The sequence below is a fragment of the Branchiostoma belcheri genome, unplaced genomic scaffold, assembly GCF_001625305.1.
Source record: "Branchiostoma belcheri isolate BF01 breed outbred unplaced genomic scaffold, Haploidv18h27 scaffold27, whole genome shotgun sequence".
NCBI lineage: Eukaryota > Metazoa > Chordata > Leptocardii > Amphioxiformes > Branchiostomatidae > Branchiostoma > Branchiostoma belcheri.
The window spans coordinates 587,651-609,651 of NW_017803876.1; the positions used below are offsets into that span (position 1 = coordinate 587,651).

Here is a 22,001-nt window from a genome sequence, read left to right on the forward strand (position 1 = left end):
AATTTCCTCCAGCAGAATTGTTGTACGTCCTGACACGCTAGGTTTAACTAATCTACTGCTGCGAATAATCAAGAAAAGTTTGGAACTCAAACATGGATTCGGACTGTGATTTTAACCATCGTTTGTTTGTTTGTGTTTTTGTTAAGGAGAAGACCCACACAGGAGTCCAGACCTCAGCAAAGATGTGGACAGAGACAGGGACGACAAGAAGAAGAGAAAGAAGAGGAGACACAGGTAGGCTCATCTTTACTAACATCAAAAGGCGTGGCCTTTAGTTACTTCATAGAAAGATACATGTTTGGATAGGCTTGAAAGACGATGTGTATACATTGCAAATGCTACTTCCATCCTTCTGTTGTAGTACGTGTATTCAAAAGCATTTCATTCATGGGAAACAGCGTATGCAAATGTGCTTCGCAAAAACTTTGCCTATTTGCATCGTTAATGACATAATTTAGGCAATAGCTAATTTTACTGGCTCCCTTCTTATACCATTGTAGTGCAGAGAATCCATTTCCTTCTTTTTGTTTGTAATATAGCGGTGGTTTGTTTGATATCATCCCTCTGTTAATATTGGCCTGAGGAGCACTATTACTGAGCTATTGTCCAGGGCTAGAAAAAACAAGACAAGGAACAGACTCTTTGAATCCGCTGATTTTACTAGGCTTCCTTTTTATACCACGGCAGTAGAGATTATCCGTTTCCTTCGTTTGTGCTTGTGATATGGAGGTGGTTTGCTTGATATCATCTCTCTGTTAATATTGGCCTGAGGAGCACTAGTACTGAGCTATTGTCCAGGACAAAAACAAAACAAAAAACAACAACACAAGGAACAGCCGCTTTGAATCCGCTGATTTTACTAGGCTTCCTTTTTATACCATTGCAGTAGAGAGTGTCCGTTTCCTTCGTTTGTGCTTGTGATATGGAGGTGGTTTGCTTGATATCATCCCTCTGTTAATATTGGCCTGAGGAGCACCGTTACTAAGCTATTGTCCAGGGCTAGAAAAACAAGAAACAGCCGCTCTGAATCCGCTGCTACATTCCGCTTGTAAAAGGTGAACGTCACACTTCAGACAGGGCAGGCTGCAGTCCTTACCTTCAGCGGAAAGCTGGACAAAACTGTAAAACTGGGGAATTTCTGCTTCCTCGTTACAATTGCAGCAATTACAACGCCGGGTAGGCAGGCATGCCGTGAAGTCGGTTTATCTTGAAATTCCATTGCCAGAAGTCGTGAGGAAGGTAATGAAGGCGACGCCAATGTTTTTATTTGAATAAGGACAGCTTGTCCATTGTTAGCTGTAATGGAGTTAATGTTATTGGGTCTGGAAGTCTATCTACAATGGGAAAACATATTTTTTTTGTCATTTCGGTAGATGTTGTATTTGTCTTAAGCTTGTTTCTATCATTTGAAGCAAAACTGCATTTTTAACACGTCTGACTTGAAGTTCTAGTTGTTTCATCCTTACGCAAGCAGGTCAGAGAAGTCAACGAGTGGTTCTTTGGTTTGTAGGGCCTCTCCACAGGCAATCCACTTAAATGGAGTGGTTACGAGAGGTCACACGTGGGTCTTCTTCTTTACTGTTTTGTTTTGTCTTTAGGACTGTATGGCCTTGGCATTGGCTGTTGGAATTGATTCAAGCTTTGAGTAAACGTCCGAAAGGATGTACGTTGTCTGTCGCCTTTTCCTGGTCCCTTCTGAATCAATCCTCGGAAATGAAGGGATGTGCCGCGTATAAAGACAGAGTAAAACGGGCGTGGTACCCTTTTGTTGTTCCTTTATGTCATTTTCATTTCCTTGGACAATGACGCTTATTATGTTTGCATCCTGAAACTAAGATCGCTGTTGAGGAACGCAAACTAAGGTGTATTTCTATTTGGTGAGTACGGGAAGTGTGGGATCGGTAGGAATTAGGTCTAGGTAGTATTTTGCGTGGTGATTTCAGGCGTCAAAATTATGCATTCTTTTCTTGGCATCCCTGTCAAATTGTCAATTGTCCATCGCCATATTAGCTAGTCAAGGGGGAGGACGATTTTTTGATCGGGGTTTGTTAGAGCCAACTGAGAGTTGACTGCGCAGGGGATAAATTCTTGGTTTTACTGTCAGCTGAGCCAGATTACATCGGTAGTGCTGCTCTTCTTTCACCACCGATAAAAGCCTGGCATAAACGAAGAAATAGAAAATATAACTCGGAGGGTTACGCGACCCCTTCTTTTACTGGTGACTAAGTATTCCTTTTGGGAACGGAACGTTCGAACATAATAATGTTATTGTAGTATAGCTAGTGCAGTGATGTAGTGTACATTTCTCCTACTGTACAGTTCAGCTAGCTTGGCACGTTTTAGGTTCTGTGGGACGAAAATGTAGACAATTCCCCCGTCTGTTAGAAGAATATAACATTATATAACGCCCCCTGTTAGTGTCAGAGAGGTAGTCTAACTTGCTGTCTCTCGACATTTATCAACAAATTGGCAGGTAGACAGGGCAGTGATGTAGTTGTGCATTTCTCCTACTGTACGGTTCAGCTAGCTTGGCACGTTCTAGGCTCTGTGGGGCGAAAATGCAGACAATTCCCCCGTCTGTTGGTGGAATTACATTATATAACGTCCCCTGTTAGTACCAGAGAGGTAGCCGTGGGGGTCTAACTCGCTGTCTGTCGACATTTATCGACAAATTGGCAGGTAGACAGCCAAATGCTGCGGGACGCGATGGGTGGCGCACAGACACGGGAGGAAACTGTAGGACTGCGAACTGGGTAATTTAAAACAGTGTTACCAAGAGGTGGTGTTACAGGGATAGGGCGGTTGGACACTGTGTGGCGTTAGGGTTGATCGGAAGTACACGAACTTTGTTGCACGACAATCGTAAATGGTGCAGTGCATGGCAGGAACTTTTGAACATGGTACAAAATAGAGGTATAGAATAAAACATTACAGGCTAGCATGAGTCTTTGTAGGAATTTTTTTTTCATTCAACAACCAGTTGGTGCTGTACATCCGTTTCAGAGACCGTCTGTCACCTCCTTCAAGGAAATAGTGATTGGTTATGATTTCATATACAATCTCTTGCCCACCTGATGAAATTATTCACCCAGATGTAGGAATGTTTTAGAGGTATAGAAAAGTCAGTTGATGTAAAAGTACAGTTCCTAAAACGCCTGAACTTTAGGCCCTCTTTGAGGAACTGTTTTGAAGGGGTGTTAGTAAAATTCAGCAGAAAGAATTGCACCTAAAATGTCTGAAGTTTAGGCTATCTTGTCTATCCGGAACTGTCTTGGAAAGATGTAAAATTCAGCTCCTAAAACGTGTATGGTTTAGGCTATCTTGTCTATAAGAAACTATTTTGGAGGGATGTATAAAATTCAGCTGCTAAAACGTCTATGGTTTAGGCTATATTGTCTATAAGGAACTATTTTGGAGGGATGTATAAAATTCAGCTGCTAAAACGTCTGAAGTTTAGGCTATCCTGCCTCCCCGTCGGGTGGACGGAGGCCCACCTATGGCACCTGTAACTCGAGGCGGGTCCGGGGAAGGGTGGATGTAAACTGTTCGGCGGGCAGTGGAGACAGACTCCCGCTAAGGTTGACGTAACCTTCGCCCTCGTACCCCCGGTCCATCTCCTTCCCAATTTCCTCCTCTCTTGTTACCTGCACAGCTTGGTCCATCTACTTGTTTTTGTTGACGCTATTTAACGCTGGATGGGCTTCTGAATGGTGTACATGTCAAATCCTTCTAATTATATCTCTACCTCTTTGGTTGTTGAACTGGGACTTGTGCGGCAACCTTTGCGCTTGTGTCGATTCAGGTTTCCGTTCAGCCAAATGGTTATATACTCTTTGATTTCAGTATGGAAGATACAGCTATTTATGGACAATGCGATTGAGAAGGTTTGCATGTATTTAGATTCAATTGCTTTCAACGTTGGCGAGAAGAACAGTACATGCAGTAAAATGAAAATGCGTGTGGTAAATGGGAAGCGTCGTGGAGACATACAGAACAAACGTTGACCGGATAGTTCTAGGCTTCAAACCATTTCACAGTACATGTAGTATTAGGTTGCAAAATCGTATGGTAGGCTAACTCCTCGGGCATACTATTCAGTTTATCAGTTTATTTGTCCAATTTCGACTATTTTTTTAGCAACCCGGTGAGCCTTGTAGAGGCTAGCGTTTTAGTGCGATGTTTCCACACACACACACACACACACACACGCACGCACGCACGCACGCACGCACGCACACACACACACACACACACACACACACACACACACACACAAACAAACAAACAAACAAACAAACAAACAAACAAACACAAACACAACAGACAGTGGCTTGCGAATGTAATGAGGTTAGTTTTAAACAAACGCGCTGCTGCTGCGCCGTGGCTAGCTCTCCCGGCCGCCTGCCAGTCGTCAGCACGTAGCGGCCACCGGCGCTGTCTCAGCGGTGCGGCGGCTCCTGGCGCCCCTCCAGCCCGGCCCCTAATTAGGACCCACCGCCGCCGGGGAAGTTCACGGGCGGCGGTAAAGGGCAGGAGACCGGCGGGAGCGTAACCCGACCCGGGTGCCGATGGAGAGAGCAGCGGGCGGGGATGAAGCCTTCACCCGATTCCTTTCCAGACTAAATGAATAGTAGAAATCGGCCCAAAAAGAATGTAGCTGACCAGGGTAGCAGGCCGGCCATAGAGGGTCCGGTTTTATATGTAGGGAAACTGGACCCTCTATGTCTGACCAACTACCATGGCCATTCTTTTTAGGCCGATTTCTACTACTTATTCAGCCTGCAAAGGAGTCTGGTGGAGAGTATGCGGGGACTGCCCGGCTCGGTGTACCCCGTCTCAGTACGGGCAATATTGGCTATGATTTGCCTCCAGGGTGGGCTTAGCTTAGCTCTTTTTGTAGAAAAAAGTCGTGATGGTCAAATCAACGCCAAGGAGAAGCGTGCAAGCTGTTACACCTTTGGTGGGCTGCCACTGAAACACTAGTATAACACAAGTATAAGTGTAGCTGTGACCACTATTTTCCCAGCAACATTGCGAACCTGCATGCCAGATGATACGCCACCTTTTGAGTAGGGGAAAAAGATATATTCCTCTTGATGAAGATAAGGCTGTGTAAGTTGTCTGACTTTCATATCAGGCTTTGGTATTGAGATGAAACAGGATGTTACCTTTTAAGATCACCTGTACAGTCTGGTCTTGTATAGAATCTATTTGAATGGAGAATATACGTATCTTCTGTCTACTCCTGTATGGCCATTGGAAGCCAGTTTCAACGGGTTTGCGTTATTCCCTGTTTGGAAATGACAACGACATCTACTACTGAAATAAAGAAAAGGGACACAATGTTCATACACATACTAGGTACTTATACGTCGGAACTGTATCGGTATAGTATAGTTTTGTCCAGGTGCGTAGTCAAACTGGAAACGTACAAGGATCCGCCAAAGAGCACAGGTGGTGCGTCCTGACATGCTTGGTTCGGGTCTCCATGGTCTTTATCCCCAACACAGTAACGATTCGGCTTGTTAACAAACAGAGTAATGAGCGTATGAACGGTTTCGGACAGGAAAATAACGAAAAGTGACGGGCGGCAGGGAAACCTGTAATTTTGCAGCACTCTGCGTTGTCCCCCCGCGGGTAGCGAGCAGCTGCGCTCCGGGCGGATAGAGATGTCAGGCCGAAGGGCGGCCCGCTGGCTCCTAGCCTGATCGAACCTTGCTTTTCGCCGGCTACCCGGTGATAGCAATCTGAGCGCAGGACAAGAGCTTGTGTACACAGGCTAGCTGGCTCCCTGTTGTACCCAGAACCGTGCTTTGTCTATGACCATGCTCGACACACGGTTCTGGACAGTCTACGCGTATCCAGAATTGTGCTTGGAGCGAATCTACGTTCTTGGATATGCGGAGACTATCCAGAGACGTGCCTGATCTTGACCCTAACCCATTCAGGCATAGAACTAGACAGGCACGGTTCTGCCAGTACGACAGTCCTCTGCTGAACTCGGAGCAAGAGAACAAAATGCTTTGAACATTAAGCGATTTCTTTTAGTTTTTATATACTCAAACCACTTTCGCCTGAACTTGAAAACGTCAACAAGCCGCGTACCAGTGGCTAACTGTTTTATATTTGTGATGCTCCCGTCAAATGTATCGGAGTAGTCTTGCTGTAGAGTATAGTGTAAGTAGCCCTTTGGTCTGCTGATACTGGTCTTACTTTTGCTGCCCCACCCTACTTCCACCTGGACTGGCAAACGTAAACAAACCATGTACCACGGGGGCAGGAAGACCCTACCTTTTACCAGGCTTCAGAAGCGACTGGAAAGATACTCTCCAAGCAGAGGTTTGGGTTTGGGGTTATTTTGGCGTGTTTTTAGGCTTTTTTATCGGGGTTTTTCTTTCGCACTGGAATTTGGGTGAAAAAAAATCCAGTGCAAAAGAGAAACCTCGATATGAAAAGCCTAAAAACGCCAAAAATAACCCCAAACCCAAACCTCTGCTTGGAGAGTACTGGAAAGAGTAGAAAGAGGGAGCGGAAAACTGACACTGTACTGCGGACCAATGGGGGTTAAACCTCCTTGAGCGGACAAACTGCCCTAACATGTTATCTGTCTATTTGGCCAATTCCTACTCTTTCCAGCCGCTTCTGAAGCCTGTCAGAGATCCCCTCTGTCCTTCGTTATGATGAGCGCGGTCTGGAGGTAATATTGAGGTGAAGCCCGGGACAGGACCGGACACGCGTGAGGTCAACCTGGCCGCCGGGCGCTGACGTCTGAGGTCACGGCGACAAAACCGCGAGATGATGAGCGTGTCAGCGGTTCGGAATGTCCGTTTGATCGGTCATGAAATTCAATAAAAACCTGCTGGTAGCTGGTGATTTTGGAAACAGACAGCGGTCGAATAGTTTCTCGTTTTTATAGAGAAAGCAGTTCGTTTTGCTTGGGTTTGGTATTGTTAGACGGTTTGAAATGACCGTTTGATCGGTCGTGGTAATATTTGGAAATAGACAGTGGTCAAATATATAGTTCCTCGTTTTTATAGAGAAAGCACTGGCACAAATTGGTTCCTTGGCAACATCTGAAAGAACTGTTGAGTTAGCACCCGTTTCCAGGGGACAAACACATGGACGGTCCCTTAGAAATTCTCATGAACTGACCCTACCGACCTGCCGAACTCTGAGGTTTAAGAACAGTCCCGTACCATCGATGTTGCGGATCCTGAATGCTAACTGATATTAGAAGCAATTGACATTAATGTATTATTTTAAAATGTATTATTTTAAAACTATGTATTATTTTAAAACTATGTTGTAAATATTTTTAACGTGTCTTGCACAATATGTATGTACAGAAGGCGCAATTCAGCCTGTCCGGCTGCAATGTCTTTTATTAATAAACCATTTTTGATTGATTGATTGATTCCTTTTGCTTGGGTTTGGTATTGTTAAACGGTTTGAAATGAGTGTTTGATCAAAACTCGTGATATTCAATAAAAATCCTGCCAGTAGCTGACAGGTAATATTTGGAAATAGATGGCGGTCGAGTAGTTTCTTCTCGTTTTATAGAGAAAGCACTGGCGCAAATTACTGTATTTCGTTTAGTAAACACACTGTATATTATATCAAGGGATCCGGACTGGTCGGTGGGTGAGTTATATTGTTCTTTGTGTGAGAGGGTCGTCTTTAGGCAAATTGAGAGGAGACGTGTTCTCTTACTCAACAATGATTTGTGCGAATAACACCAAGAAACAAATCGCAAATTCTATTGACCAGTTTTAGAGATCATTCGATTCGGTGCCGAAGGAACTTCACCGACAGTCTTCCCTTTTTTTACTTTCGTTTGTGTCGTTTGTTATGATACATCATTGATGAAAATATACCCGGGATGCAGGGAAGGCAACCAATAAAACCACCAGGTCATATATCCTGTATCCTACTCTATTGCATTTATGTCGTGTGACTGACTGAGATACATTCCGGAGCTCTATTAATCGTTCAAAAGGTCACTGCGCACTCCTAATTTTGTGTTTTGACCTTTGAACGGCTAGGACTTTGAGTATAGGACTATGAATCTGTGTTGACGCATCGGGCTTTAATGTTTACTGCATGTTGTCCACTTTTGTTTACTGTATGTAATAATGTCTTGTCTTGTAATTTTGCTGCCCCCCCCCCTAGAAAACAGCTAATACAAGCTGAATGGGGCCACCCAGCCGTCTTGTGATGAAATGAATAAATAAATTACTAGTGCAATTTGATTTTTTTATCTCCACGAATACTATTTCTTCTTGGGTAAACACTCTCTCGTGGTGTTGGCAGTGACTAGTGCTATCGAGACCGGTGTTCCTATTCTGCATTACAGAAATTCTTCACCACTATGCATCGCTTCCGCGCACAACAATGTTGTGTATCACCTTTCTTGTGTATCACCTTGTTTATGTTGTAGCTGTTGTATTTTGGAATTTTCTTCATATATTGTTTTCTGACTGCTCTATTCTGCCCGCTGGGCGCTCATCGCTGGGCGCTCATCATGAGGGGGGGGGGTCAGGATCAGACAAAATATAACAACTTATTCTTCAAAAGTTCCTTCGTATAAAGTTTCTATTTACATGGAATAATGTAATAGATTTGTAGATTGTTTAGCACCATAATGTTTTGTTATGTCTTGTCAGCAGAACAAGCCCTTTGTAATAGTCACTGGCTAGCTGGGCTGCCCTGGCTGTGAGGTTTGAACAGCCAAACCAATAGACAAAAAATATTCTTCAGAATTCTTATTGACAGTAAATTTCCCCCCTCCCCCCCACAGAACCATCTTCACGTCGTACCAGCTGGAGGAGCTGGAGAAGGCGTTTAACGAGGCACACTACCCTGACGTTTACGCCCGGGAGATGCTAGCCATGAAGACAGATCTACCGGAGGACAGAATACAGGTTTGTTTGTTTGTTTGTTTGTTTGTTTGTTGATGAGGTTTAACGAGGCACACTATCCTGACGTGTACGCCCGGGAGATGCTAGCCATGAAGACAGATCTACCGGAGGACAGAATACAGGTTTGTTTGTTTGTTTGTTTGTTTGTTTGTTGATGATGACGTTTAACGAGGCACACTACCCTGACGTGTACGCCCGGAGATGCTAGCCATGAAGACAGATCTGCCCGAGGACAGAATACAGGTTTGTTTGTTTGTTTGTTTGTTGATAAGGACGTTTAACGAGGCGCACTATCCTGACGTGTACGCCCGCGAGATGCTAGCCATGAAGACAGATCTGCCCGAGGACAGAATACAGGTTTGTTTGTTTGTTTGTTTGTTTGTTTGTTTGTTTGTTTACTTACGAGGCACACTACCCTGACGCACGGGAGATGTTTGCCACACAGACAGACCTACCCCAGGACAGAATACAGTTTTTTTATTGTTCCACACATTAATGAAAATTGTACAACAAAAAGTGTTGCCGCACTCAAGTAGCTAATACATATTTGTTTATTTTGTTTGTTTGTTGTGCCTTGTTATGTTTATCGATACATTACCTCAACCGTTATCTCAACAATGTATGTACGAGGACTCCAGGAAGAGTAGTGGTTGTATTGTCAACACTTGGAGGTTCCTGAAACAAATAAACAAACAAACAAACAAACAAGCAAACATCCGTTATCCTGTGCAAACAACCTCCCGACCGTCAGGTGTTTAACCCCGCGTCGCACCTTATTGACCGGCGCGCCTTGCGTCTCATTTTCCCTGCCCGCGCCTGCTGTGGTTGCCTCATTTTCCCCGCCCGGCTCTAGTTCTGCTCGGTTTCCCCCGCCATGCAACAACTGACCGGGAACAGAGCTGCAGTGTAACGATGGGAACAACAAAGCTGATTGCCAATCGCCTTAATTCTCTCAGTCACTATTGCTGCGCACGGTTGATCGAACAAACGAATATCAAAGCTGTGACGTTATGCATGCAGGCTGCACGGCCGTTTTTCTGAATTACTGTCTTGTTTATTTCTATTTACATTACACATTTTGAACCCAGCATCTTTAAATATTTGGCAAATGCCACGTAGGTCGCCACGCCAAAAATCGAAATTCGTTACGAAGTCAATACAAGAAGAACAGTCGTTACATGAGTAGCAATATGTTTGTTTTCACGGTGGCATTTAGTTGTTTAATTTGCAGTTTTTCGTTGATGCTATAAGTGGACAACGGAACAAAAGGCCAGTGTCAATTGCAAATTTGTATGGGAATTCCAATACAAGAGAGAATCTAGACATTTAGATTTAATGAGGTATCAAACACAGAACGCAGACATTCTCTGCAATCATCCGATCCGACAGAACCACGTACATGGCATCTGTCCTTGGTGCTGAATTCATGGTACCATCAATTAGCTCTGTGGATAGAAATGTTCTACGACCTACCATACATGTGGACTCAACATTTGTTTATACTAGTACGTAAAACGTAAAGAACGATCAGGCAGAATCGCATACATAGGATCTGTCCTTGGTGCTGAATTCACGGTGCCGTCGATTAGCTCTGTTGCAGTTGAGTGAAGTGAAGTGAAGTGAAATAACATGTTGCCAAGCTGCCTCCTGTACATATTACTGTGTACACATCTATTGTACGTTTGTTTGTTTATTTGAATATTTCCTTTCGACCAACTGCTAGATGTATCAATTCCCTTGCATGTACTATGTACACACCTATACTTATTTCTTTATTCTATTTAGTTCAGATTTATTACAGTAAAGTACACCCTCATCCTTCACACGTACCGTCCCTGATCACCTGCCGTTAGCGCGACAGTTCAGACAGCTACTGTAGGCGTCATTTTTTTCTCCCCTCGTATCCGTGCCAGTCAGTAAAGCCCGACAAAAATTCAAAACCTTCCCCCGCCGAACACCAAGGTCGGCTGAAGTTCGGGGGAAGGGCGCAGTAAGACCAGATTTAGGCCCCACCCACCATTCTATATGAATTGAATTTGAGCTAAATTTGAGTCAAATTCGTGACCCCAAACGCTGCTAATGTACTCCCGAACACCAGCCAAATACGAGCCAACTATGGCTGAATCTCCGGAGCTCCAGTCCATACCTGAAGCAGCCGACTCCCTACTCCTACCCAGGGTTGGGGGGAGTTCGGCAGTGTTCGGGAGGCCATATTCTGTATGTGTGACAGGAGCTTATTAGACTGAGTCAGTGCCAGACATGACATACTGCACTCAGCACGCCGCCATCTATCACGCGCAGCCGCTGATTACCTCCCGTTACCGCAGCCAAAAGTTGCAGCCAAAACCCGTTAGATGAAGTCGCGCCGTTTCTGTGTGGATGGGAACGTAACGTGAGTTACATTTCGTTTGGAAGTCGAACTGGAATGTCTGCCTTCCCCTAGGCATATTTTCTTGTGTCTGTTGTGAACATTCAGGCTCTAAATCTGAACGAAAAAGATGCAGAAACTTCCACTGCTTTGTTTCACCGTTCCTTTTTCGGTGTGGATGGCACCGAACGTGAGTTACATTTTGTTTGGACAAGTCGATTCTGCAACGTCAATTCTGGTTGGCTGGTGTTTGGGAGTAGGTCAGTAGTGGTCATTGTGTGGTTGGCAGTCAAATTTGCATCAAATTCAACTCAAATTCGTTTAGATTCGAGTCAAAAGGTAGGCCTTGCCTAAATCTGGTCAGACTGCTACCAACCTACAGCCAACCTCGGTTGGTTTATTAGTTGGTGGTCGGGGTAAGGTTCTGAATGCGTGACAGAGGCTTGAGTTACATTTCGTTTGGAACTCGAACTACGATGTCTCCCCCCCACCCACCCCGACTTATGTTTATTATGAATTGTGAACATTTTTAGGCCCTACATCTGAAAAAAAAAGGAAGCGGCAAAATTTAGGCCCTGAACATGGCGTCCGAACCGGCCATTCATCGCCCTGTCCTGACTTCCATCAGGTTGGACTTGTGTTTATCGTCAATTGTGAAAATTTGGGCCCTGAATCTGAAAAAAAACGACAACATTCAGGGCCAGAACACGGCGTCCGGACCGGGCGGCCATCCCTCATCGCGCTGGCCTGATTGCCTGCCGTTAGCGCGGCCTGACAACGCGATCGATCCTGCACACGGCCGGTTTGATTAAGTGTACTTCCACTGCGGGGTGGGGCGGCCGGCATCAGTCAGACTGCCGGCTGACACATTTAGCGGGAACGCGAGGCTCAACATCGATTCTGCTGTGACAAAATTCACGCTAAATGTTGCTAAATTCACCAAAGAAGAACTTTTTCGACAGGAAAATTATCCCGATGTACTTCCACTGCGGGGTGGGGCGGCCGACATCAGTCAGACTGCCGGCTGACACATTTAGCGGGAACGCGAGGCTCAACATCGATTCTGCTGTGACAAAATTCACGCTAAATGTTGCTAAATTCACCAAAGAAGAACTTTTTCGACAGGAAAATTATCCCGATGTACTTCCACTGCGGGGTGGGGCGGCCGACATCAGTCAGACTGCCGGCTGACACATTTAGCGGGAACGCGAGGAGCTCAACATCGATTCTGCTGTGACAAAATTCTTGCTAAATATTGCAAAATTCACCACATGTATCTGTATCGCCGGTATAACCGCCCTTCGGCGTAACACACCAGCTATAGGGCAGAGAATAACTTTTTCGACAGGAAAATTATCGAAGTGGGGTGAGTGTCATCTCTCAGGCTGCGGGCTGGCACATTTTGGGAATGGGAGGCTCAACGTCAATTCTGGTGTGACACAAAATGTTATAAAATCTACACAAAATGTTACAAAGTTCACCAGATGTAGAGCCGAGACGAACTATTTAGACAAGGAAATTATCCAAGTGTCAAATATAGAAGAAAAAAGACGGCATCACTCAGACTGCCACATCTCGTGAACCGAGGCTCTCAACATCTGTGGATACTTTCACCGACAAAACATTCCCAAACTCACCACATTTAAGAACTATTTCAACAAGAAAACTATCCTAGTGTCTAACATAGAAGAAAAAGGCATCTCTCAGACTGCGAGCTGCCACGTCCCGGGACCGGGAGGCTTGCAACATCAATCCTAGTGTGACGCTTTCTGGTGGTGACAAAATGTTACAAAATTTACACAGAATGTTACAAAAATTCACCAGATGTGGGGCAGAGAAGAACTGTTCCGACTGGAAAATTATCCAGGCGTCTAAAAAGGCGACTGCGGGCTGACACACACAGCTCGGGAGCGGGAGGCTCTCAACATCGGGTCTGGTGAGACTTTCTTGCGGACAGAATGTTCCCGAACTCACAAGAGTAGATCAGTAATAAAAACTATTTCAACAGGAAAACTATCCAACTGTCTAACAGGTCATGAATTGAGGTCATGAATGAAGTTGCTATGATAGTTTGCAAAATCTGACACAACTCGTGTTCAAAATGAAAATCATTTCGAAACATTCTGAGTAGGAAATCTAACAGAGATGGTAACATTCTTGGATATGTAGACTCATATTTGCACAAGACTGAATAAGACCAAATGAAAATATTCTCCCTCTTTGTTGTCTGTCTGTCTATACACCTCATAGCTTTACAATGCCTTTATTAGCTATTTGCGGGGACGTTGTTTGTACACATGTACATCTGTCGCTATCGCGATCTTCGTACATGCGCAAGTTATTATTCATTTTATGGCCGCGAAGATTACCAACGATCCAGCAACAGGCGAAAACCCCTTCAGAGCCCCGTATCAATTCTCGGAAATGAGCCCCCAAATGGACCCGCGGGACGCGCGGGGTTTAATAACTAATTTTCTGGCGAGCAAAAAGCCATTAATGTATTAACGACCCGGCCGTAAATCTCGCGTTAATTGCTCGCTTCTCCGCGCGGATACAATAGCTCTGCCGCCCGGTAATTCCGCCCGAGCGCAGGGCCAAACTTCGCCATGTGGTAGCCTCCTTCGCAGACTCTTTTGGAGCGGCGGCATTTGTTTCTTTTGGAACTGATACGCAATTTCTTCACGGGCTTAATTGTATCTATTGTTCAATCCCTTCTGTTCGATGGTGGCCAACTTGAGACGCAAATTTTTGACGCGGATACCATAGCTCTGCCGCCCGGTAATTTCGCCCGAGCGCAGGGCCAAACTTCGCCATGTGGTAGCCTCCTTCGCAGACTCTTTTGGAGCGGCGGCATTTGTTTCTTTTGGAACTGATACGCCATTTCTTCACGGGCTTAATTTTATCTATTGTTCAATCCTTTTGTGTTCGATGGCGGCTGTTATGTAAGTTTCACCAACTTGAGACGCAAATTTTTGACGTGGATACCATAGCTCTGCCAATCGGTAATTTCGCCCGAGCGCAGGGCCAAAATTTTGTGTACTCTCCAAGCAGAGGTTTGGGTTTAGGCCTATTTTTTGGCGCGTTTTTAGGCTTTTTTATCAGGTTTTCTTTTTTTTCTACTGGTTGTTCCACTTGTACTAGTATCTTGGATGGCAAATGGATACTACCCTGCCAATTTTTATACTGTTTGGCCAATTTGATACTGTCTTACAGCCACCAACAGAGCAGCAAGATGGAATACCTCTTTATATCCAAACCCCAAAAATATTCCATATTTTTTTTATTTTATCGACAAAGAAGAGATATTTTCTTTCCATAATTTCTGTCTAGTTTGAAAATATTCAACTTTTTTTACTTTCAAGACAAGGAAGAAATATTTTCTTCCAATGAATTCTGTCCTGCTGCGACAGGAGCAAGTACACGTTCGTACCAGCACGCCAAGTTTTCAGGAAGGAAACGGAATGACAAAAATCATAAATCATGCCAATCGATAACGTGCATTATCACACATTTGTGACGCGGACAGCTGACGAATGGGCAAGGATCCACCTTTTGGATCCGAGCAGTCACGGGACGGTTTGCTGTGTGGACAGTTCGTGGGGCGGCGAACTGTTCTCTCAACGGCCATACTCCCTTGGCATGCTTATCTCTCTATTTTGGCCGATTTCTACTCTTTCCAGCCGCTTCCTCAAGCCTGGTAGAGGCTAGGTTTGCTGCACTTAAGACATTAAAGGCACAGTCACATTTCCCAACTCGGGGCCCGGCCAGGCAGTCGTTTGGAACGAAAATTATGATAAAAGACAGCAAAACACAATAAACGTTTTAGAAAATTAACCATGAGCACTATTTGTGTAGTATACTCTTAATACAAATTGTTTATTTTTCACGTTCAAGCAAACAACCCGGCCGGGCCTCGGTTGGGAAATGTGACCGTGCCCGCGCCCTAAGACATGGACTATCTGGCTTGGCTGTTTAAAATGGGCATAGAAGGAGACGTTTAAAGGGACATTATGTAACATTTTTTTGCACCAAAAATTGAAATATTTTTATTTTAAAAATCTTCATGTGATTGTCATTTACTTAAACTCTTTCAGCATATTTGTGCTATCATTCCACATTTCTGACATTATGGGTCGGAATAAAACAGCCCACACGAGGCACACTCATTATTTGGCACCACCACAAAATGCCAACATGACTGACAGCCCTGTTGCAAGCTTTTAAGCAACCTACTACCGGTGTAATATCTTGTCACTTCCAATTCCTAAATTAGACTTATTTGAAATAGAGCGAGTAGGGTTGATTCAACTTACTTAGTAAAGAATTGAACAGAAAATTGACTTTTTGTATCGTCCTAATGTTTCATAATGCAGCTTTAAGGCATATTTCTAAATGTACATGAGGGCACCGACTTTTTTGGGTTCGCATGCCAGAACGCTCCTTCACACGACATCCTAACACCCCCGCCACTTACGTATGCAGATCGACTTTTATTTCTTTCTTTACATTGTTGAACAACTCCGGCGGTCGCAAGGATACTCAAGGGCAATTTGGTGTGGCGAGATCTTGGCGGCGCATTTTGCCGACGACAATCGCGCGCGCACTTTCGGGGCCATTCCTCGCCCAACACTCAGACAGCGCGGCGCCCAGATCGCTATCCGGCTGATTTCCGGGATCCCGAGGCTTTGATCTGGCGGAATGGGAGTAGCCGGGGCGGCGGTAAGTGGCGCGCGGGCCGGGCGGCATGAAAGCCCGGCGCAGCCCAGGCGGCATCTCCCGGCCCCGATCTACACCTCACCCCGGCCAGGTAATTTGTCAACCCTCTGTCTAATCGACAAAAAACTCGCCTCCATTACGAACCCGGGACCCACTCTGTGCGCGCCGTGCGAGCGAGCTTTCTGTGTGCGCGAGCTGCAGGGATTATCTTAAGTAGAAAGCTCCCATCAAAACTGCCCTTCGATTCCGGGCTCGGCTCCGCGTGAAAAACTATCAGCTTAGCCCATCAGCCAATCAGCCCGGCTCCGGCAGGCACCAAATGGGCTGACTTGCAATTGTTTGCCTACTTCTACTCCAACTCGTATAAGCCTGTCGCGTAACGGCAGTATTCTTGGTCAGACTATTCCAACGAATACTGTGTGAAGTTTAGATGACTATTTCTAAATGCGTTTTGAACTGCAGCAGATTTTGCGTTTAGNGGTTTTCGATTGCCTTCTGAGGACCTACCATATACATTGTATGTTGGCACAGCATGTTGTTTACGTACGGAACCGCATACATGGCATCTGTCCTTGGTGCTGAAACCACCGTGCCATCAACTAACTGTGGATAGAAATGTTCTGCTACCGACCATATATGTGGACTCCGCATTGTTTATACAAGTATGTAAAAGAATGACCCGTCAGAAACGCATACATGGCATCTGTCCTTGGTGCTGAAACCATGGGGCTATCAATTAGCTCTGTGGATGGACATGTTCTAAGACGGACCATTTATGTGGACCCAAGATTTGTTTATACTAGTATCCGATCGCAACCGCATGCATTGCAACTATCCTTGGTGCTGAATTCATGGTGCCATCGATTTGCTCTGCTGCGGCGACGAGTTAAACATTGCTAAGAAACATTCACTTATTCTGAAATAATATGTTGCCAAGCTGCCCTTACATGTATCCATGACTCCTGTACATGTTACTGTGTACACATCTATTTTACGTTTGTTTGTTTGTTTATTTATTTGTTTTTTCCTTGCGATCAAATGCTATGTCTCTATACATGTATATACATCCATTCTCCCGCATTAGTTTCTCTGTGGAATTATGTGCATCTACATCGTACGTCATTTAAAACTGTGCAGAAAATGTGCTTTTGTAAACCAGCTTTGAGTGTACCGTTTTGGGTAGTTTGTGCAAGCTTGCTCTTTCTTCTCCGGGCCTGCATAAACTAGTCATCTGTGCTGACAAAGGCTGTTGTGTTAAGCGTGAGAGGTTGGGATATTCTTGGTTTTAACAGCATCGTACATACGTGTATGTATTCTAATAAACACGTGAATATACCGTGTCAATTCTACTGCTGCAGCCTGGGACTAAAGCCTGGAGTTCCCATCCTTGGTATTTACTGGTTTATATAACAAAGGTAGGTGTCGCTCGCGAGCGAGAAGAAAGAAAAAAAACTTGCACATACAGTTTCCAACGGAAACTGCCTGCTGGTTTGTGGTACGAGACCTCTTATGAAACCCAACCCTAACCCTTCCTTCCCTCCCCCTTACCCCCTTCCCCAGGTCTGGTTCCAAAACCGGCGCGCGAAGTGGCGGAAGAAGGAGAAGACTTGGGGTCGCAGCAGCGTGATGGCGGAGTACGGACTGTACGGGGCGATGGTCCGACACTCGCTGCCGCTCCCTGAGTCCATCCTGAGGTCCGCCAAGGACGGGATCATGGAGTCCTGTGCGCCCTGGCTGCTTGGTATGTACCAAATCCTTCGACCTACGTACTCGTCTCCAAGCAGATCTTTCGGCGGATACAAAACAGCAAGTATCAAATTAACAAGTATCCGCGCGCCAGGGTTTGGCTTGCGAAAAAAAATATACCGGTACAAAAAAGAAAAGACCGATAGAAATCCATAAAAAGGTCAAAACGCCGAAGCCTAAACCTCTGCTTGGGGAGTACCAAATCCTTCCACCTACCACCTTCCACCACCCTAGTAATTACCGCAACCTCAATCCTAGGACTTTTAACTTACTGTCTAGCCTCTACCCAGGCTCCCCAAGTTGCCGTACGCTTCTTTCTGGTCTTGGTTGGGTCATTCACATACACTAATCCGTCGTTTTCTGTTATGACATACCGTGCATGCTTCTCACTTCTTCATTTGGTACAGGAAAAAGGGAACTTAAAAATCAACTTAAATTTTCGTTGAATTCGTGTCTCCTTTGGTGCCGAGTACTGGCATATAAAAGAAAGTATACGGTAGTAGAGAAAAGACAGTTGTAAAACTACAATGATCAATAGTTGTAAAATCGTATGCTTTGTTCCAACACAACACAACACAACACAACACAACACAACACAACACAACACAACACAACACAACACAACACAACACAACACAACACAACACAACACAACACAACACATCACAACACAACACAACAGAAACACCATGTGTTGGGACAAAGCTTAAATTTGTACAACTTTGGATACTTTATTATGTCCGTTAGCTGACAGCTATTGATTCCACGAACATATATCAGCTTTTAATTTGAATCACAACAATCAGCGTTATGTCCACGTATTCACGTGGCTCTTTCCCACTTTCCACTTCTGACATGACCGCAGGGAATGCAAAAAAAAGTCAGTGGAGATCCAGCAGTAACTATAGATTCTACCACCACACATCAGCTCTTCATTTGAATCACAACATTCGACGTTATGTCCATGTATTCACGTGGCTCTTTCCCACTTTCCACTTCTGACATCACCGCAAGGAATGCAAAAAAAGTCCGTGGAGATCCAGCAGTAACTATAGATTCTACCACCACACATCAGCTCTTCATTTGAATCACAGCATTCGACGTTATGTCCATGTATTCACGTGGCTCTTTCCCACTTTCCACTTTTGACATGACCGCAAGGAATGCAAAAAACCCCACCACATTGTGTTGGAACAAAGCTTTTAAATTCTACAACTATTGCCTCGACAAAACACACTACACGAGCTCTTCATTCGAATCACAACATTCGACGTTATGTCCACGTATTTACGTGGCTCTTTCCCACTTTCCACTTTTGACATGACCGCAGGAATGCACAAGAACCCACCATATTGTGTTGGAACAAAGCTTAAAATTCTACAACTATTGCCTCGACAAAACACACTACACGAGCTCTTCATTCGAATCACAACATTCGACGTTATGTCCATGTATTCACGTGGCTCTTTCCCACTTTCCACTTCTGACATGACCGCAGGAATGCACAAGAAGTCCGTGGAGATACAGCAGTAACTATAGACTATAAACTATAGACTCTACCACTTTTCATTTGAATCACAACAATCAGCGTTATGTCCATGTATTCACGTGGCTCTTTCCCACTTTCCACTTCTGACATGACCGCAGGAATGCACAAGAAGTCCGTGGAGATACAGCAAGCGCTCACCACGGGAGGCGCGCAGAAGCCCGACTCCGCGGAGGAGATGGAGGAGGCCCACGAGGAGGTGCAGGAGAAGGAGAGGCCGCCGTCAGGTGAGAGGGTTTTTACTTATCTAATCATCGAGACTCACCACACATTTTGGAAGGATTGATATAACAGGTGACTATCACCTTTTCAACATGCCAACCCTGAGACCAGACTACGATTTGAACCACTTTCTATTCAAAAAGTGGTGGTGGGATCTTATACGTGCTCGAGCTGTGTCTCCCTTCAAACCTTCCTTTTACGTCCCATCCGAGAGGACGTCCCCAACCGAAGCTAGGTACTCATAGAGAGTCATGTTTTGGATGTAGAAGTAAGACCGTATACAGAAGGGTGACCTCCCGCGCGCGCCCGAATTGCCTGCTTCAGATTCTACAGTAACTGTAATTAGTTTTCCTTCTAAGAAGTGCGTCACACTGTTTATCAGTTTGAAAGGATTCAAGGTATGAAAAGAGTATATCATTGATTTTTTTCTCTCAATGATCATCTCTTCATATTTGATAGAAATATGAAAACAGCATCTTAGGAGTTGCTCTCAATAAAACTTATTTTTCTCCCTTAACAGTACACGAAGAAGCTACGTCCAAGGAGGAGATGAGATCGAACAGCATCGCCACCTTGCGGGCCAAGGCACAAGAGCACCATGCAAAGGTAAAGCTGTAGTAACAAACTTGAAATAAGCACTGCAAAGCCGCGAAGCTCTACATTTTCGAAAAAAATATGGCAAAGACGTTGCGCTACTTACTTCAGGGCTGCGTATGCAGGTTAGTGCAGGCGACATTGGAGCTGTGCAGGTGTCTACGAGTACATTGTACCAAGGACATTATACAGAACGAGTACATCGCACATACTACGAGTACATGGACCTGCACCGGTCTATCTACTGGGTTTATATATACGTATGTAGATTTGTATTTGCTGCAGTTTCTGACCAGTTTTAGTACGATCTATAAGTTCTGTGTGGTGCAGATAAATTTGCCTGTTACGGTCAATGTTACCTGCACTGGAATGCAGGAAAAATGTGTTACCTGGTAGATGTCAGCGGAGATATGGTACATCATAACTAGGAATGTAAGTAGTGAAAGTTCGAAGGAATTGAAGAGAACCTTCGTCGTTACCATTGCGTCTCACCACGGTTTCCTGTCTCTGCCCGGCCTGTAGGTTCTTGAAGAAGCGGAGAGAGACCGCGGTACGGGGGACGGCTGCAGTTCCAGACCGGTCAGCTGTAGGCAGGAGGCGTCACCGCACACACCCGAACAACACTCACCCGACAGCGATAGCGAGGAGAAATGTCTGGATCCAAACTAAACTAAACCAAACCCACTGTATACAATCAAGGGGCATTAGCATGAAAGTTCGTCTGTGTTGGTATACTTCATTATGCATGACAAAAATGACCAAACGTTCTTGCCAACACTGAGTAAAATGCGACTTACCCAAATTAGAAGGCAGAAGAAGCATGTACGATCCTTTAACTCTATGGTAGAAGGATCCATTCCGTGAACAAGGCTGACGGAGTCGGCCGAAAATTTGGGTAAGTCCCAATTTACTCAGTTTTGGCAAGAACGTTTAGTCATTTCTTTGTCACAATCAAGGGACATGTAGTCAAATAAATACACAACTTTGCTGTTTCCATTGATGGACCCATGTTTAGTTTTCACGGTTGTATACGAGAAATATATATATCATGTCCATCTATTACTAGTATTTCAACCAGCATGTATTTTGTAGGATCGAAGCTCATGTAAAAATGCAAAGGTCTCGCTAATCTTATTATAGTATCCATATACCCACGTCCTTTCGAGATCTTTCGGGTATCCTTTTTGTATATATAATAGGTTAGGAACAATACATCGCCTCGGTGGTTACGTCATGTCTGTTGCTTAGCAACGTATTCAAGTTCAAGGTTACAAGCCTCTTACTATCCTACAACTGTTTGTAACAGGATCATTCAACGCTACTTTGGCTTTGAGTATTCCCATTTCGCAAACGTTTTACTGACTTCCCCTAAAATAGTATCGTGGCTTACATAGTACATTACTATGCCACCGGTCATATTTATAATATATCTGCATGTCGCTTTGTCACTTTCACATGTATACATCACACCGTGTATAAAAAAAAAAAAAACGAAGTAAGCAACCAACATCTATATAGCATCTATATCTTTGATCCTAGACGATCCAAGTAATTTATACAATTTGTGTTTCTTGTTGCTCCTTTCAAGAAGTCAACCCCTGTACATATATCAGATATCCATATGGAGCAAAACTGATGTGCTTTTCCTGCTCAACCAGACGCAGCCTTTCCTTTCGAGGTGACCCGCTGGTTTTCTCCGGTCTTCCATGTACACACAGACTTAGATATCCCCCTGCGCAGACTTTTTATAACGACCTGCGTATTTCTATCTAGTATGAGCGCGGCGGTTTCCTTACGCTAGTAGGGGAGCTGTATCTGGAGAGAACTAGTCGACTGGTATTCTAACTTGTTAACTTGGGTCCATGTAGCGACGTAGGGAGCGGACCAATTA

At 44.6% G+C, this 22,001-nt stretch overlaps 1 protein-coding gene across 1 annotated transcript in view; it reads left to right on the top strand.

Annotated features, from left to right (window-relative positions):
• LOC109472120 (visual system homeobox 2-like) overlaps positions 1–20,786 on the top strand; it is a 36,916-nt gene extending 16,130 nt beyond the window's left edge. Inside the window, exons 2-8 of the mRNA XM_019771698.1 lie at positions 147–234; positions 8,798–8,921; positions 17,563–17,743; positions 19,067–19,277; positions 19,331–19,521; positions 20,037–20,122; positions 20,633–20,786. Of these exons, the coding sequence (XP_019627257.1) occupies positions 147–234; positions 8,798–8,921; positions 17,563–17,743; positions 19,067–19,277; positions 19,331–19,521; positions 20,037–20,122; positions 20,633–20,779 (1,028 nt within the window). The 3' untranslated portion in view covers positions 20,780–20,786. The remainder of the gene's footprint in view (positions 1–146; positions 235–8,797; positions 8,922–17,562; positions 17,744–19,066; positions 19,278–19,330; positions 19,522–20,036; positions 20,123–20,632) is intronic.
• Positions 20,787–22,001: the final 1,215 nt, after the last annotated feature.